Source organism: Hemiscyllium ocellatum, chromosome 11 (genome assembly GCF_020745735.1).
Source record: "Hemiscyllium ocellatum isolate sHemOce1 chromosome 11, sHemOce1.pat.X.cur, whole genome shotgun sequence".
Classification (NCBI taxonomy): Eukaryota; Metazoa; Chordata; class Chondrichthyes; order Orectolobiformes; family Hemiscylliidae; genus Hemiscyllium; species Hemiscyllium ocellatum.
Genome location: NC_083411.1, coordinates 50,273,579 through 50,293,141, shown reverse-complemented (window position 1 = coordinate 50,293,141; position 19,563 = coordinate 50,273,579). Strand labels below are relative to the sequence as shown.

Sequence of the window (19,563 nt, the reverse complement as noted above, 5' to 3'; positions counted from 1 at the left end):
GCTTCAGCGATACGCAGGTGCCTTTTTTGCTGATGTTACCCATGCTTTCTGAGTTGCCTTTGTGTTTTTAAATTACCTCTCAACAATATTACGAACAGCTCGGGGTTCTCCCCTACGTGCGAGTTATGCTGCGCACCCTGGGAAATTAGGGGGCCCCCTGCGCCATGTTTTTCGTAACCACACAGTGGAAATTTAGCTGCTCTATTGTCCTGTTGCCACGGGTCACCCATACTGCAGCAGAGCCGACCCTGTATGTTCGTGATCTCACACCCGACAACTTTCTGGTTTGTCATTTACATAGTGTACACGCTGCAGTTGTTACAGTTCCTGCGCGATGCGTGGTGCATTCACCCATGTCCAGCTCATCTGAAGTGATTACCTACTTTATATTCCTCCTGTTTTTCGGTTTGCCTCCTAAGGAAGTAACCTGCGCATACGACAATCTGTTTTAATCACCTGTGGTGACAGTGGACATAGTTTGCCTTCCCCTATACGGTGTACTATTTCTCCCCTTTTAACTGTTGTCAATCCTTTTACCCCTCTAGGGGGTCACCCTATTTTTTCGATAGAGCTCTAGGCCGGATATTTTTACTCTTCAACATTGGTTATTGAATGTGCATGACGACGTTTTTGCGCCTGCAGCTGCTAGTGCAGATGCACAGCAAGTTATAACCGAGACTCGTACTATCTTGCATTTTCATCATTGTCCCGAAATTTATCTGCCCTGTATAGTGCTATTTCCCACTTGACAGCAGCCTATCCTACTGAATGTCTTCCACAGCCTGCGCACGTTTGCTTTTTAACTTTTCCTGATTAAGAAATGCTGCTACTTGATATCTTTTGCGTGACTGCTTTTCCGCAGTTACCTCTCCCAACACTGAATCAGTGGGGTACTTGCATTTTTTCAACTTTTTCTGACTCTTTAAAATAAGAGGAACAATTCCCCTACAGGATGGTCTATTTCCCCCTGTTTCAATTGCCTTTTGTGGCAGCCCGTGGTCAGGGACCTTTTTTCTCTCTGATTGGAGTTCACAAACTGCTCTGGCCTCCTTTGTACAAGGTACTATTTCTTCCTTTTAGACGGGACCATTCCTTTTACCTCACACTGGGGTCACTCTGTTTTTTAGGTGACGGCCTCGTACAGGTCCATGAGCTATGAGAAAGGTTAGGGGTTAAGCCTACCTTCACTTTTTTACCATTGCCCTGATTGATGTCTGGTTTCTCCAGTTCTGTTGCACAACTGGGTGGGGGGCAGTCTTAGTGAATGCATTGGACATTTCGCACTGGCCCCCTCTTTCTTTTACTAGATGACTAAAGACTTCACATCCAGGAGTACTGGCATGGTGATGTCCGTTGAGTCTAATAGCAAGGAGCTTTTCGAGATCAGCTCACCCAATGGCTCCGCCTTCACAGGAATGTGCTAATGGCGGTTGTTAAATACAATGCTTTTCTTTCCCATACTAGTAGGATGTTTTCTGGCTGATTTCACCAAATGCCACCCTGGGGATGGCAGGACTCTTTTCACCACATTTCTGCAGCCCCATCTCCCTGGTTTAAATGTAATGTGGTATCATTACTTTTCAACCGAACCCCCCATACGCTGGGCTCTGCACTCCTCAACAGATGCCTGCGCCGCCACCAACTCTGAGTACACGACAGCCTGCGTGTGATCTCCTACAAACGGGGAGGGACATATGGAGTACATGCTGTAAGGTGACTTCCATTCATGAACCGTGGAGCCGGTTTTCCGTGCAGCCGGTTGCATTAAGTGACTCACGCCTCCCGATGGGAAGCCAGGCGAGTGGGGATCTGGCGGTTATTCTCTCCAATGATGCACTACCACCTCTGAATGGGCTACGGGTGCAGGCGTACTAAATACTATCTCTCCGGTGCATGCCAGCGGTCTCAATGGCTTTCTTTCGAGTTCATCCGATCGCGTCGCCCACGGTGGTGCGCTACGGTTCTGCTCTTGATGCTACTCAGTACTAACTTTTCTCCTTTATAAACAATGAATGTGGTCTGGTTGTCCAAGGAGTCCCTACTTATTTTGCCCATTTGACCTGGGGATATGTGAATTGATCCTTTCATACAGTGGGAGGTTGAGATGTACTGTGTGCCCGGGACTCGAAACACTGCTGTTCACACAAGCGATTTTTACATAATCTCCAGTACTCCCGGTTGGCTTCAGCTGGTCTCGAGGGCCACTAAACACACTATTGAGCCGGTTGCCACTGCCTGTGTCCGTTCTTGACGGCGGTGAAACGGATCTACAATTGTCGGTATCTACAATTCAATGCAGTACGACTGGTTAGCCAATGACGGGTACGATCCCTCGGGCGAGGGACAACCTAAGACAGGCACAGTCGCGCATTGACATCGGAACTGGTGGCCCACGTTCGTCATGATTTAATAAGATCTCTGGCCTCTGTCTTCCGTGTCGGACGTCTGGACTGAGCTGCTGGCCTGTGGAGCATTCTGATCTGCGGGAACACCGGGACACAGTACAGTTTCTCACTGGGTTTCCGCTCGCTAGCAGGTACCTAGCTGCTGGTAGTGTGCTAATCCTATTCCGTTTCACAATTTACAGAACATGTTTACACTTGGGTGCTCTTTGGACTACAGACTTGCGTTCTGCGGACACCTTACTTATTTTAATTCCTCCACTCCAAATCTCTTGCGACTGTTATGTACTCGCGTACAGTGCTCTGTTTGTCTTTTTGCCATGTTTTTTGCCATGCTTGATTAATTCTGTGCTTTTGTCATTTCCGCAGAAGCCTGCCGGAGTTGTTTTATCTATTAACTTAGATTTGCATGTAGTTTTAATTATCTATTTGTAAATTGTGTTGCGGCGTGTTGCGTAGGGCACCCTTCATCCCAACATGACTGTCTCCCTAGAACCGGTGATTCTGGTCAAGACAACGTGCTCGGATACAACAAAGGGACGTCTGTGGGGGCATCTGCCGGCACACCAGACCCCGGTCGCTTCGTGGTGTTGCGTTTCTTACGGCATGGGGTGGTGTGGCCTCAATAGAGGCCAAGGGAGGGAGTGTTGGGGTAGTTGTACTAGTGGGGTGGGCACACTAGATCTAGTGAGGGTAAAAACTATAACTGTAACAAGTGCTTCTAATACCGGGCCTGAAATGGTTAAACTATCATGATCACTGAACTGGAAACTGCTGGCCTCCTAATCTGATCAGAGGCTAGCTGATAGACAGCCTGTTAATTGTACCTCTGGAATTTGTAACTGGTAGACATTGTTAATTGGATTATTTGAGGTGTCAATTGAACCATCGAAACTACTCACTTAAATGATAATGAACTATTGTTTCTGGTAAACCACTAATTAAATAAGCGGGACCAGTGGCCCCACAATGTCTACGGGACTGCCCGCTCCGAGGCAAACGGACAGACAGCTCAAACCATCCAACCAGAGAGCGGAACGCTTTGCCCGGGAACGAGTAGCCAACAGGAAGGCCAGACGTGGACATCTGACCGGGAACACTGGCCAGCGAGGGGTATAACTGGGGCGAATTTGAGCAGAAGGGTTAGAATGCCTTCTCCAATGAATTGCATGCTGTAGAATTCGTTGTACAGTTTGCCAGTTTTGATTCTGTAAAATAAACGGTGCTCTGCTCCAAACTAAAGAAGCTGGTGCGGTCTCTCCTTCCAAAGAACTCGCAAAGACTGGAACCCCGAGGTTCCGGCCTAACACCTGTTAGCTCTCTTGAATTGAAATAATTACAGTTTAATTTATCAGTCCAACCTGTAGTTGTTTTCTGCTTTGTTCTTGCCTGCTTTAACTAGTTACCTTTCCCAACCAATCTCAAATTGATCTTTTTCTTCACTATTTCCCTGGGTCCCACTATTCCCCCCCCCCACCCCCCCCCACCCCCCACCTTACTAGTTTAAATCCTCCTGAGCAGCTCAAGCAATTTTCCCTGCCAGTATATTCATCCCCTTCCAATTCAGGTATAATCCATCCTTCTTGTGGAGGTCACTTCTACCCCAGAAGAGATTTCATTGATCCATTAATGTAAACCCTTCTCCCCTGCACTATCTCCTCAGCCACACATTCATCTGCTCTTTCCTTCTATTCATACCCTCATTAGCTTGTAGTACCAGGGTTATTCCACATATTGCTACCCTAGAGAACCTCCTCTTGAATTCCTGCCTAAGCTTCTATATTGTCCCTTTAGAATCTCATCCTTTTTCCTTCCTATATCATTAGTTCCAAAGTGTACAATGACCTCCTGCTGGTCCCTCTCCCCCTTGAGAACATTCGGCACTCTCTCCAACATATCCTTGATCCTGGCAACACACCATTCTGATTTTTCACTGTTGGCCCCAGAAGTGTCTGTCTATGCCTCTGACTAGAAAGTCCCCTCTCACAATTGATCTCTTGGAACCTGACGTACCCCTCATTACATTGAGAACCAGTCTCCGGACCAGAAATTTGGCTGTTCGTGCTACATTCCCCGGAAAGTCCATCACCCCCTACATTTTCCAAAACAGCATACTTGTGTGAGATGGGGACAGCCACAGAAGACTCCTGTACTACCTGCCTACCCATCCTAATTTTCCTGGAGTTAACCCATCTACCTGAATGTTTCTGCGGCTTTTCTCGCTTCCTATAACTGCCATCCATCATATTCCCTAGCTCTTGTAAATTCCTTATTGCCTCTAACCATGCGATCTGATAGGATTCACAATCAAAGACACTTCCTGCAGAAGTAACCATCAGTAACATGGAAATGCTCCCTAAACTCCCACATCTGATAGGAAGAGCACCTCACTCAACTAAAGGTCATCGTTGCTCCTTCACAATCTACAGACCCAGAAAATAGCACCATCTTTTTGCTCTTAAAAAAAAACACTGCTCCATGCTAACTTAGTACCTATGGTTTATATTTTTAAAATTTAATCAAGAGACCGATCTCAATAAAAGATATAATTAAGAAAGAATCCACTCTATTCACTACTGTAGATTTACAGCAAGATTACAAGTACAAACTATGCACATGTCTGTTCCTGTGCTGTGAGCTCACCCACACAGGTTCCTCTAAGGTCAGCTGTGAATTTCACTGTTTGTTAAATTTTCCTAAATGCACTCTAATGTCCAGAGATACATGAACTCAAACAGCAAAAGCAGTGATAGTGCAGATTCACTGCTGTGTCCGACAGCAGGGTCAGTCTTTCTCTGACCCTGTGGTCACTGCCTTTGTCTGTCATCCTCCTTTTAAAAGTGCCATTGTTTTGATCTTTTATTGCAGAATCATTTGGTGTACTAGAGACAGCGCTGAATAATCACTGAAATGGGAATAATGTCCAGGGTTATGGGAAAAAGCCGGGGGATTAATACTAAGGCCTTCTGCACATTCAGAGGGCTGGTACAGGCATGATGGGCTGAATGGCTTCTTTCTGCACCATAACAACTCAGATTCTGTGAACTTTGTGTAGTTGAGACAGACAAACCATAACCTTGGTCTTATATAGAACAGTACGGTACAGACACTAATCCTTCAGTCCACAATATTGTACCGAACATGATGCAAAATTAAACTATTTTCTTCTGCCTGCCATTGGTTCACATCCCTTCATTCCTTGCATATTCATGTCTTTCATTAAAAGTTCCTAAATGCCTTTATCATATCTGCCTCCACCCCCACCCCGGCAGCCTGTTCCAGACTCCTGACACTCTTTGTGTAAAAAAACTTGCCCCTCACATCTTCTTTGAACTTTTGCCCTCTCACTTTAAATGCTTCTCTTAGTATTTTTGAACTGTGGGGGGGGGGAAAGATTCTGACTGTCAACCCTATCTATCCATCTCATAATTTTGTAGGCTTCTATCAGCCGCTCCAGAGAAAACAACCTGAGTTTTTCTAGCCTCTCCTTAGAGCTCATACCCTCTAATCCAAGCCTCATCCTGGTAAACCTCTTCTACACCCTCTCCAAAGCCTCCATATCCTTCTTGTAATGTGGCGACTAGAATTAAACGCAATAGTCGTCATGCAGCCTAAGCAAAGTCTTATAAATGCCACCTAATGCCACTACTTGTTATTACAACCAGACAAACGTAAAGATCTGCAATGCAGAAGACACCATTCTGAAACTGAGAGATAGTTTTGAAACAGTCCAAACTCCAACTTTGTAAGGTGCATAAATAGTGTATGAATTGATTGAGAATTTAATGAAATCAACCTAACAATCTGTGATCCATGACTGAAATACAAAACATAGAGTTTAGTGGACCTTTTGTTTATATTTGTTAAATTAAGGTGACTTGCATTTTCCAAGGTATTGCAACACACTGATATGTTCATATTTGTGATGTGTTCCAATAGTGCAATTCTTTTATTATTTTAAAAACCTATCTTTGATTTAATTGCATAAATGTGATAAATTATGTTTTTTTTGTAACATTGAAATAACCATAGTCCTATCAGATCACAGGGCTGCTCTCTCAACAGAGAGCGAGGTGATTGATGGTGGTTTAACCTGAGGATCAAGGGGAGAGTTCCAGAAGGAGAGTTCATCACAGTAACCTCAGCTGGTACAGGGATTGGCATCACTCAGCATCACCAACTCACCCATCCAACCAACTGAGCTAACCGATCCACTTTCTTTTAGTTATATATTCAAACATTCACAGATACTACTTCCAGTCCACTCCAGCTTTAGTGCCTGAACCAAGATGGTATCACGGTGGACTGAACTGAGCATAAGTGAAAGGACAACAAAAAGACATTTTGAAACAATATGCTTTGCATTGCATCTATCATGATCCAAAACCTAATTTTATGTTCTCTGTTCCTTAATCTTTAAAAGATTTCAAAGCGTCCCTCACCTGCCACAAGGTGGGGCCCTCAGCTTGGACAACTCTCACCACAGCCATGATGGGGATCCACATAATACAGAAGATGGTCATACACCAGCCCAGTGCTCCTGACCAGACAGGGTATTCAACAGATCCATATCTTAGTGGGGCAAATGTTGTCAAGGACCAGATTAAGACTGCCTGAATGTGGATAAGATACAAAACTAAATCAGAAACAGAATGAGAGATTGGGTATTTTCAGTTTAAATCAAAATAATGTGTAACAGCTTCTTACCACCAGCAAACACGGAGAGATCAGAATCCAACACATTCTCCACCACAGCCAGAAGAGCCAAGTCCTTTCCCCAATCATCATCTCAATGTCCTTGATGAATCTGTTTGTCCCTGTGAACAACAAGGAAGAAGAGAGACACCATCACTCACTCTGTCCTGTCTTTAGGGCAGCTTGTTTACTGTTGAAGTTCATCTTGTACAGGGTGGCACTGATGAACAGGTTAACCCAGAGAAGGGATTGCTCCAGATTTCAAACAGGATAAGGAAATTGATTCTTGTCACCAACTGATTGATCTTTCTCTCCCATTTTAGGAACAAGGGTCTGTCCATCCCAGCACAAATTGGAAACATAAGCTTTTCCTGGAATGAGTTCTTCTTGGGCGATGAAGGTAACTTGGAATTTGAAACACAAACAGATCAATCATGACCGTATTGATGGTGGAGCAGGCTTGAGGGGCTGAATGGGTCTATTTCTGCTAAGGACTTGTAAAATATGAAAGTGAAGAGTTCATAACAAACCCTAAATATAGAAACATGTGAACAACAGCAAAAATAGGCTAATTTTCTCTAATCTTATTACAAATCACTTGTTAGGGATACGATTAATACTGATAGAAACCAATGAAGGGTAAAGAGTGGGGTGTTTCCAATGTAAAGAACAGGGGTATAAGTGTAATTAATTAAAACTTATAAAATACACCATTGAGTTAAATGCAATAGAGATGACCACTTAGGTGATATGTTGCAGCTGTAGCATGTGGTTGCTGCTGGATTCCTAAAGAAATCCAGTTATATTGGATCAGCTCAAACATTTGATATAGTACCACACATGAGGCTCCTTAATAACCTGAGAGCCCATTGTGCTGGGTGTACAGTATGACCATGGATAGTGAATTGGTGAGCTGATAGAAGATCGACAGCAGTATCTTGTCGGGATCTGGATGATGTGAGCTTGGCAAGGTTTATTCGAGAATTGGATGAGAACTGTAGCAATTCTGATGTCGGGAAGACCATTTTTTTTTATTCTTTCAGTAAGCAATGAGCTGAATCTGTCACTCAGCAGTGATGAGTTCCTAATTAATGGGATTATTCCCTATTAAGCAGCAAGCTAATGGTACAACACGCCTAACTAATATTCAGCTTCCTATCTTAAACTCACCTAACAAGCTCAACATTGAGAAAACTTGACCTGGAGATTAGAGTGGGGATCTCGTGAATTCAGCTTGTTACCTGCTCCAAATGACCTAAATATTAGGCACTGAGGTCTCAGAGAATACTCCAAGGATGCCAGCCACATACACTTTACATTCATGGTATTGGATCTGATATGTGCCAGTCTCTAATATCTTGCTGAGCCATCTCAGAAAATTTCTACACTTCAGTACTGCACCACAGTCTGCCCCAGTGACTATCATTGTAATGCCTCGGCCAGCACACCCAAGAGCATGAACCCAGGCTGCATCTCCAGGCTGGTCACTTGCTGTCCCAATTCTCACTCATTCTGAGCTGGCCTGGATGCTCACAACACCTCTCCCTTGCCTTGCCTTTTGCCTTTGTGTGTTTGCTACCTCAGCCAGGGATATTATTCCAGTCGCTCCTTGCCATTTAGTGCAGACACAAAGGAAGGAATCTTGTTGTGGTTGTCAACAGGACTCTGTCAAATCAAGGAGGGTATAATGGGGTGCTGGCACAGTAAGTCATGGGCAGTCTCTGATACCAATTCCATGTGCTTAGACATGGGCAACCAGCTGCTCAGGGTGGTCAACATTAGTGTTTACTCCGCGTAAGGGGTTAGGAACTGAATGAAGGTCAGCCCACCACCTGGCTTGAGTCTTTCTGCTCTACTGTGGGCTGCTTACTTCCTGAAATGAGACAGAGGCAGGTATTAATGGAGATGAAAGGACGTGTCCCAATTGTTACTGTAGGTGCAGCTGGGAGGTATCCTGAGTGAACAAGCAGTGCAGAGGGACTGCAGGATTAATGGTGTCTGGGATTGGGGTAGGTGTGAGTGAGCGGAGGGGGACAGATTGCAAGCTGTAGTGAGATTGGTAGGGCATGAGACTCAGTGGAAGGTGGGTATAGCAAGAGAGTTACGGTGAGGGTGAGATAACAAACATGGTAGCACTTACTAGCAAAGTGGAGAAGATCATTGACTTCCTTCTTTCACTGCTGGGTATTCCTCCAGATGGCTGAGATTGCACTGATCCAGGTGGCAACCTCGGACCAGGTTGTCATGTCATGCCCTGATCTTACCAATCCAGGGGTAAGAAGAAATCCCACCTCAACACCACACTATGCAGTAGAACCTTTAGATCCCTACCCATCAGGCAGGACACTCCTTCCCCCTGCCTGCCTGCTATGTCTGGGATCAATATAAGTAACACTGTAGGGTTGTTCTAGACTGACAGTGTTTGTATGGATACTTAACGGGCTTTTAATGAAGTTGTAACCACAACATATGGAGCTGCCAGTGTTGGCCTGGGTGGACAAGGTCAGAAGTCACATGGCACCACATTATAGTCCAAAAGGTTTATTTGAAATCAAATGCTTTCGGAGCACTGCCCCTTCATCAGGTGAAGTAAAGAGAAGCACACAGACACAGAGTTTATAATCAGAGAGATCAAAATATCATACAAGTGGTGTGAGTGGAGTGTTGACAGACTGAATAATAGGTCTCTGCAGGTGATCAAGAGTGTCAGATGGTGTGAATAAAGTGTCAACAGCTGAATAGCAGGTGAAGGGATGATCTATAATCTGATTCATTAAGGAAGAGAGATAATTACAAAATATTAAAAATAAGGTAGTTCTGGAGACAAACCAAATGACTGGAATAACATGGTAGGTATAAGAGTCACACGCCGAGGGTCTAACCAAAGTAACAAGTACTAATCCAAAACTGTACACATTAAATAAGGTAGAGAGATCATAATAAGTTATCAAGGTGATGGTGTCAAAACTGGACAGTAAGGAAGATCTTACAGGTACAGAACAGTGTAATGGGGTCACATGTAGTACGACTTGTAACCAAGATCGTGGTTGAGGCCATCTTCATGGCTACAGAACTCAGCTATTGGTTTCAGCTCAGTAATTCTGTGCTATTGTGGTCCTCAAGATACAAAACAACACAGAATTATTGTGAGGTAGCAGTGCTAACCACTGGGCCACTGTGCCACCCAAAGTGGGGACATTTTCAGGATGGCAACCTGTAACTGTATCACAGAGATTAGAGCTAGGGCCTCGATTATGACTGGAATGAAGAAAGTAAATATACAATCACCAAGTTTCCAGATCACAAAAATAGGTGGGAGGGCATTTGGTGAGGATGACACAAAGATTCTATTGAGAGATACAACAGGTTATGTGAAAGAACAAAAACTAGCCAGGTAGAATATAAAGTGGAAAAATGTGAGTAATACACTTTGGCGGGAGGAATAGAGGAGTTGAATATTATTTGACTGAAAAGACTGCAGAAAGCTGCAGCACAGAAGGATTTGGGGTTCCTTGTGCATAAATCTGAAAAGCCTGGCCTTTAAATTTTATGGGTATGAGGGAAGGAAAATGGATAGTTGGCCTTTATTTCAAAGCAAACAGAATACAAAAATAGGTAAGCTTTGTTATAAATGTTCAAGGCACTAGTGAGACCATGGCTGGAATATTCGGAACAGTTTCTATTCCTCCATGGGATGAGGATGCCACTGGCTCAGTAGAATTTATCGTCCATCCCAGAGAGCAGTTACGAGTCAACCATACTGCTATGTGTCCAGAGTCACATGTTGTCCAGACCAGGTAAGGATAGCAGTTTCTTTCCCTGAAGGACATTAGCAAACCAGAGGGGTTTTTTCAATCATTGACATTGATTCAAGGTCATAATTGGACTCTTAATTCTAGATTTTTATTGAATTCAATAAAACGGGGCAGCACAGTGATTCAGTGGTGAGCAATGTTGCCTCACAGCACCACGGACCTGGGTTCAAATCCAGCCTCAGGTGGCTGTCTGTGTGGATTTTGCACATTCTCCCCATGTCTGTATGGGTTTCCTCCAGGTGCTCCAGTTTCCTCCCACAGTCCAAAGTTATGCAGCTTGGTTGGACTGGCCGTGCTAATTTCCTCTATAATGTCCACGGATGTGCAGGCTAGGCTGGTTAGGCATGGGAAATGCATGATTACGGGGATAGGGTAGGGGTCTGGGTCTGGGTAGGATGCTCATCAAAGAGTTGGTGTGCACTCATTGGGCCAAATGGCCCGCTTCCACATTGCAGAGATTTTATGATTCAAATTGCACCATTTGCCATGATGGGATTCGAGCCTGGATCCCTAAGGCAGTAGCTGGGTAAACAATCCAGCGATTATATCATCAGGTCATCATCTCCCCCTCAAAAAAAATATATTGGCTTTGGAGGCAGTCCAAAGAAGGTTCATGAGATTAATTTCGGATATGGAGAGATTTTCTTTTCAGGAGTGTTCGAGTAGTTTGGGCTTGAGCTCTTTTGAATTTCGTGGAATAAGAGGCGATCTATTTTGAAAAGTATATGATTGTTAACGATTGTGCTTGATCAGATATAGGAATAGAGGCTGTTTTCACTTATGCTAGAGTCTGGGACCAGAAGGCATCTCCTGAGAACCAAGAGGTTACATATTTAAGACAGAGATGAGGAAGACTTTTTGCTCTTAGAGTGCAGTGGTATTCTTTTTACCACAGAGTGCTGTTGAGGCTAGGTATATAAGTCTATTCATGTAAGATAGATTGTAAATCAGTAAAGGAATCAAACATTGTGGGGAAATGGTAGGAAAGTGGAGTGAAGGATAGTCAAATCAGCCATGACCTCATTGAATGGTGGCGCAAAATCAGTGGGGTGAATGGCCTACTTCAACTCCTCTGTCTTATGGTCTCATTGTCTTAAGTACTTATATTGCTATAAAACTCATACTTACACAGTCTGGGCTCTGTGCTGCCTCACTACATACAACAAACACACAGTAACTGCAAGCTGGCTGCTAATATTATCACTGCTACTGAAGGTCAGTCAGGAATCTTTGTACATCACATATTTGTGAAGCAATCTAACAGCAGAAAGATAAACTCCCTATGTGATCTTGGATTTGTGCAATAATACAAGTATCAGCAATTAACAAGACAATGACTGTAGTAAAATTGGCTGAAATCCACCAAAAACAAGTGGATCCTGAGTGAAGGATGCAAAACATGATGTTGTGTGTTTCATGCTGGTTTCTGGAACCAATTAGGTTTCATTGTCAGGAAGAGCAAGTGAATTCTGATACACGTCTGCCAGCATCTGATTCATTTGGTCTGATTTTATTAAAGAAACCTTAATTTTCACAAAGTACTTTAAATTTAATATGTTTATTTGTTTCGGTCTCTTTTATGATTGACTGACCATAGATCCAGCTGAGACCGATGAGTTGCAGGAGAGCTGTTATAACGAGAATCCAGTCCGTAACGTAATGATCCATTAAATTTAGCCAGTAAATCCCAGCCTAAAATTAAATGGAAAATTCAAAAATGTTACACAGGAAAATGATCGTACTCTTACTTTCAAATTCAGACTTTGATGAGATTTGAAAAATGTATACATGTAAGTGCTTATAATAAAAGCACAATTCTAACTAAAGCAAATTCAGAAGTCACAATGTCAGGTTATATTCCAACAGATTTATTTGAAATCACAAGCTTCTTCATCAGATGATGAAGGAGCAGTGCTCTGAAAGCTTCTGATTTCAAATAAACCTGTTGGATTATAGCCTGACATCGTATGACTTCTGAAATTGTCCACTCCAGTCCAACATTGTCACTTCCACATCATAACTAAAGCAAAATACTACAGATGCTGGAAATCTGAAACAAACACAGAAATTCCTGGAAAAAATCAGCAGGTCTGGCAGTATCTGTGGAGAAAGAAACTAACATATTGATTCCAGTCTGGTACAACTCATCTTCAGAACTGTTCCAACACAATTCTAACTCGATGCTCAATATTCCCTCATTCATTTGTGTGTGGGATTCAATTATGTTGCTGTTCCCTCTTCTCCATTCTCACCTGAAAGTCATTTTTGAAATGGGGAGATCAGAATTTACCTGCAGTGTTCCAAATGTGATCTCACGTGATCAAATAAGTGAAGAGGTTACCTCAGAGTCCAATTGGACCTTGATCAGCTGGGCCAATGGGCTGAGGAGTGACAGATGGGGTTTAATTTAGATAAATGTGAGGTGCTGCATTTTCGAAAAGTAAGTTAGGGCAGAATTTATACACTTAATGTTAAGGTCCTGGGGAGCGTTGTTGAACAAAGAGACCTTGGGGCGCAGTTTCATGCAGAAGGTGGTGTGTGTATGGAAGTTTTGGAGGCTGGTATAATTACAACATTTAAAAGGCTTTTGGATGGATATATAAATAGGAATAGTCTAGAGTGATATGGGCCCAATGCTGGCAAATAAGACTACATTAATTTAGGATATCTGATACCATGGATGAAGGATCTGTTTCTGTGCTGTACATCTCTGACTTTATGACCCTATGGGCGGCATGGTGGCTCAGTAGTTAGCACTACTGCCTCACAGCGCCAGAGACCCAGGTTCAATTCCCGCCTCAGGCAACTGTCTGTGTGGAGTTTGCACATTCTCCCTGTGTCTGCGTGAGCACTCTCCGGGTGTTCTGGTTTCCTCCCACACTCCAAAAATGTGCAGGTTAGGTGAGTTGGCCATGCTAAATTGTCTGTAGTGTTAGGTGTAGGGGAATGGGTCTGGGTGGGTTGCTCTTCGGAGGGTTGGTGTGGACTTGTTGGGCCGAAGGGCCTGTTTCCACATTGTAAGTAATCTAATCTAATCTAAATACATCCTAGATTTAGACATCATGACCCCTCATGTACATCTTAACTCTTTGCCTCCAGTTTTAACTGCCTGGGAACATTGCATTAATGGGATTTGTGAAATTACCAACACTCCTCACTCAGTATCTGAACTACATTCCCATTCAACACAAATATCTGAATAAGGGAACATGGCTCAGGAGTAGGCCATCCTGTCCCTGGGGCTTACTCCACCATTTAATAAGGTTAAAATCACACACCAGGTTATGATCCAACATTATGGAACCATCAGTGCACTGTATAACTGAAGCTTAACATCTCTACTTTTGTATCCACTCAGCCTTGCAGCAAATGATAAAGTTATATTAGCTTTCCCAAATATATAGGTGAGGACTGCAAATGCTGGAGATCAAAGTTGAAGAGTGCGGTGCTGGAAAAACACAGCCAGTCAGGCAGCATCTGAGGAGCAGGAGAGTTGATGTTTTGGGCATAAGCCCTTCATCAGGAATGAGGCTTGTGGGCCAAGGGGGCTGAGAGATAAATGGGAGAGGGATGAGGCTGTGGGGGAGGATAGCTGAGAATGCACTAGGTAATATATCTCCCTCCCCACCCCTATCCATGGTCCATAAAGACCATTCCTTCTGCAACTCCCTTGTTCAGTCCATGCCCCCACCAACCCACCCTCCTATCCTGGCACCTTCCCCTGCCACCAAAAGAATTGCAAAACTCCACCCACGCCTCCCCACTTACCTCCGTCCAAGGCCCCAAAGGAGCCTTCCACATCTGTCAGAGATTTATCTGCACTTCCACACACATCATCTACTATGTCTGTTGCTCCCAATGTGGTCTCCTCTACATCGGGGAGACAGAACTCCAGTTTGCAGAACGTTTCAGAGGGCATCTCCAGGACACACGCTCAAACAATCCCATTGCCCCATTGCCGAACACTTTAACTCCCCATTCACTAAGGACATGCAAGGCCTGGGCCTCCTCCACCGCCAAACCCTAACCACCCGATGCCTGGAGGAAGAATGCCTCATCTTCCACATTGGGACCCTCCAACCACATAGGATCAATGTGGATTTCACCAGTTTCCTCATTTTCCCTCCCCCCACCTTATCCCAGATGCAACTTTCCAACTGGACACCACCCTCTTGACCTGTCCTACCTGTCCATCTTCCTTCCCACCTATCTACTCCATCCTCCTCTCTGACCTATCGCCTTCACCCCCAACTTCATCTACCTATCGCATTCTCAGCTACCTTACCCCCAGCCCACTCCTTCTCTCATTTATCTGTCAGCCCTCTTGGGCCACCAGCCTCACTCCTGATGAAGGTCTCATACCCAAAACATTGATTTTCCTGCTCGTTGGATTCTGCCTGATCTGCTGTGCTTTTCCAGCAGCACACTCTTCGTTTTTCCTAAATATATTGGAGGGTTGTTTTTCAGACTGGAGGCCTGTGACCAGTGGAGTGCCACAAGGATTGCTGCTGGGTCCTCTACTTTTTGTCATTTATATAAATGATTTGGATGTGAGCGTAAGAGGTACAGTTAGTAAATTTGCAGATGACACCAAAATTGGAGGTGTAGTGGACAGCGAAGAAGGTTACCTCAGATTACAACAGGATCTTGATCAGATGGGCCAATGGGCTGAGAAGTGACAGATGGAGTTTAATTCAGATAAATGCGAGGTGCTGCATTTTGGGAAAGCAAATCTTAGGACTTATATGCTTAATGGTAAGGGCGGAGGGAGTGTTACTGAACAAAGAGACCTTGGAGTGGAATCGCTGGTAGATAGGATCGTGAAGAAGGCATTTGGTATGCTTTCCTTTATTGGTTAGAGTATTGAGTACAGGAGTTAGAAGGTCATGATGCGGCTGTACAGGACATTGGTTAGACCACTGTTGAAATATTGTGTGCAATTCTAGTCTCCTTCCTATTGGAAAGATTAGATTAGATTATTTACAGTGTGGAAACAAGCCCTTCGGCCCAACAAGTCCACACCGATCCGCCGAAGCGCAACCCACTCAGACCCATTCCCCTACATTTACCCCTTCATCTAACACTATGGGCAATTTAACTTGGCCAATTCACCTAACTTGCACATTTTTGGATTGTGGGAGGAAACCGGCGCACCCGGAGGAAACCCACACAGACACGGGGAGAATGTGCAAACTCCACACAGAGAGTCACCTGAGGCGGGAATTGAACCCGGGTCTCTGGCGCTGTGAGGCAGCAGTGCTAACCACTGTGCCATCGTTGTGAAATATGAAAGGGTTCAGAAAAGATTTACAAGGATGTTGCCAGGGTTGGAGGATTTGAGCTATAGGGAGAGGTTGAACAGGCTGGGGCTGTTTTCCTTGGCACGTCGGAGGCTGAGGGGTGATCTTATAGAGGTGTACAAAATTATGAGGGGCATAGATAGGATAAATAGACAAAGTTCCCTGGGGTCAGGGAGTCCAGAACTGGAGGGCCTAGGTTTAGGGTGAGAGGGGAAAGATATAATAGAGACCTAAGGGGCAACTTTTTTCCACACAGAGGGTAGTACGTGTATGGAATGAGCTACCAGAGGAAGTGGTGGAGGCTGGTACAATTGCAACATTCAGAAGGCAATTGGATGGGTATATGAAAGGAAGGGTTTGGAGGGATATGGGCTGGGTGCTGGCAGGTTGGACTAGATTGGGTTGGGATATCTGGTCAGCATGGACAGATTGGACTAAAGGGTCTGTTTCCATGCTATACATCTCTATGACTCTATATGCTGCATCTGCACAGTAACTTTTGATTGTCACGCATCCTTCTGTCTCTCAGAGTTCTGCAATCTCTAATCATTTTGATATGATGTTTTATTTTTTATTCTTCCTGCTAAAAGGGAAACACTTCATGTTTTCCTACATTATACTCCATTTGCTACATCTTTGCCCACCGACTTAAACCATCTTTCTCTTTTTATAGCCCCCTTATGTCTTCCTTGAAAATTACTTTCCAATTTTATGTCATCAGCAACTTTGGTAACTGTGTCTTCTACTGCTTCATCTATGTCATTGATGTAAATTGTAAATCATTCAAATGCCAGAATTGACCCTGAGGCACGCCACTTGTTACATCATGAGAACCTGAAAAAAAAACACATTTGTGCTGACTCTCTGTTTACTATTAGCCAGCTAATTTTCTGTCCATGTCAATATGCTAACCCCTGTACCATGAGCTCCTATGTTCTACAATAAATATTAATGTGACACTTTATCAAATGCCTCTGGAAATATAAGAAAAAGTACATCCACCATTTCCCCATTATCCAAACACTCATATTATTTCTGAAATAATTCTAACAAATTGGTGAAATATGTTCTCTCCCTTCACAAGACTGTACTGGCTCTATTTGACTACTTCAAAACCTACATTGTCATGCCACAAATTCCTTAATAATAATTGCTAACATTTTACTGATGATAGATAGTAAGTTAACTGCTCTGTATTTCTTTCTTTTTGAATAAAAGATTTATATTTTCTAACCCAGTCATAGAGTCAAAAGGTGTGGTGCTGGAAAAGCACAGCTGGTCAGGCAGCATCCAAGGAGCAGGAGACAATAGACAATAGGTGCAGGAGTAGGCCATTCAGCCCTTCGAGCCTGCACCGCCATTCAATATGATCATGGCTGATCATTCCTAATCAGTATCCGCTTCCTGCCTTATCTCCATAACCCTTGATTCCACTATCTTTGAGAGCTCTATCCAACTCTTTCTTAAATGAATCCAGAGACTGGGCCTCCACTGCCCTCTTGGGTAGAGCATTCCACACAGCCACCACTCTCTGGGTGAAGAAGTTTCTCCTCATCTCTGTCCTAAATGGTCTACCCCGTATTTTTAAGCTGTGTCCTCTGGTTCGGCACTCACCCATCAGCGGAAACATGTTTCCTGCTGCCAGAGTGTCCAATCCTTTCATAATCTTATACGTCTCAATCATATGCCCTCTCAGTCTTCTAAACTCAAGGGTATACAAGCCCAGTCGCTTCAGTCTTTCAGTGTAAGGTAATCCCTCCATTCCAGGAATTGACCTTGTGAACCTACGCTGCACTCCCTCAATAGCCAGAATGTCTTTCCTCAAATTTGGCGACCAGAACTGCACACAGTACTCCAGGTGTGGTCTCACCAGGGCCCTGTACAGCTGCAGAAGCACCTCTTTGCTTCTGTACTCAATCCCTCTTGTTATGAAGGCCAGCATGCTATTAGCTTTCTTCACTACCTGCTGTACCTGCATGCTTGCCTTCATTGACTGGTGTACAAGAACACCCAGATCTCTCTGTACTGCCCCTTTACCTAAATTAATTCCATTGAGGTAGTAATCTGCCTTCCTGTTCTTGCCACCAAAGTGGATAACCATACATTTATCCACATTAAACTGCATCTGCCATGCATCTGCCCACTCACCTAACTTGTCCAGGTCACCCTGTAATCTCCTAACATCCTCATCACATTTCACCCTGCCACCCAGCTTTGTATCATCAGCAAATTTGCTAATGTTATCGCTGATGGCATCTTCTATATTAACATATATTGTAAAAAGCTGCGGTCCCACACGGATCCTTGCGGTACCCCACTGGTCACTGCCTGCCATTCCGAAATGGAGCCGTTTATCACTACCCTTTGTTTCCTATCAGCCAACCAATTTTCAATCCAATCTAGTACTTTGCCCCCAATACCATGCGCCCTAAGTTTACTCACTAACCTCCTATGTGGAACTTTATCAAAAGCTTTCTGAAAGTCCAGGTACATTACATCTACTGGATCTCCCTTATCCATCTTCAGAGTTACATCCTCAAAAAACTCCAGAAGATTAGTCAAGCACGATTTCCCCTTCATAAATCCATGCTGACTCTGTCCTATCCTGTTACTACTATCCAGATGTGCCGTAATCTCATCCTTTATAATAGACTCCAGCATCTTTCCCACCACTGAGGTCAGACTAACTGGTCTATAATTTCCTGCTTTCTCTCTCCCACCTTTCTTAAAAAGTGGTATAACATTAGCCAGTCTCCAATCCTCAGGTACCGATCCCGAATCTATCGAATTCTGGAAAATAATCACCAACGCATCCACGATTTCCCGAGCCACCTCCTTCAGTACCCTGGGATGTAGACCATCAGGCCCCGGGGACTTATCAACCTTCAGACCTAACAGTCTCTCCAACACCAAATCCTGGCAAATACAGATTCCCTTAAGTTCAGGTCCTTCGGTCACTGCTACCTCAGGGTCTTCCCCAGTCTTGTGTCTTCCCCAGTGAACACAGATCTGAAGTACCCATTTAATTCTTCTGCCATTTCTTTGTTCCCTGTAATATATTCCCCTGTTTCTGTCTTCAAGGGCCCAATTTTAGTCCTAACCATTTTTTTGCCTTGCACATACTTGAAAAAGCTTTTACTATCCTCCTTTATATTATTGGCCAGTTTACCTTCGTATCTCATTTTTCCTCTGCGTATTTCCTTCTTAGTAATCCTCTGTTGTTCTTTAAAAGCTTCCCAGTCCTCTGTTTTCCCACTTATCTTTGCTATGTTATACTTTTTCTCTTTTAACTTTATATGTTTCTTAACTTCCCTCGTCAGCCACGGCCACCCATGCCTCCTCCTGGGATCT

The 19,563-nt window shown here is 43.9% G+C and overlaps 1 protein-coding gene across 1 annotated transcript in view; it reads right to left on the bottom strand.

The window, feature by feature from the left end:
• LOC132819977 (sodium- and chloride-dependent neutral and basic amino acid transporter B(0+)-like) overlaps positions 1–19,563 on the bottom strand; it is a 161,168-nt gene that overhangs the window by 11,223 nt on the left and 130,382 nt on the right. The window contains exons 13-14 of the mRNA XM_060831914.1: positions 7,110–7,219; positions 6,845–7,015 (exon numbers count right to left, since the gene is read on the bottom strand). Of these exons, the coding sequence (XP_060687897.1) occupies positions 6,845–7,015; positions 7,110–7,219 (281 nt within the window). The remainder of the gene's footprint in view (positions 1–6,844; positions 7,016–7,109; positions 7,220–19,563) is intronic.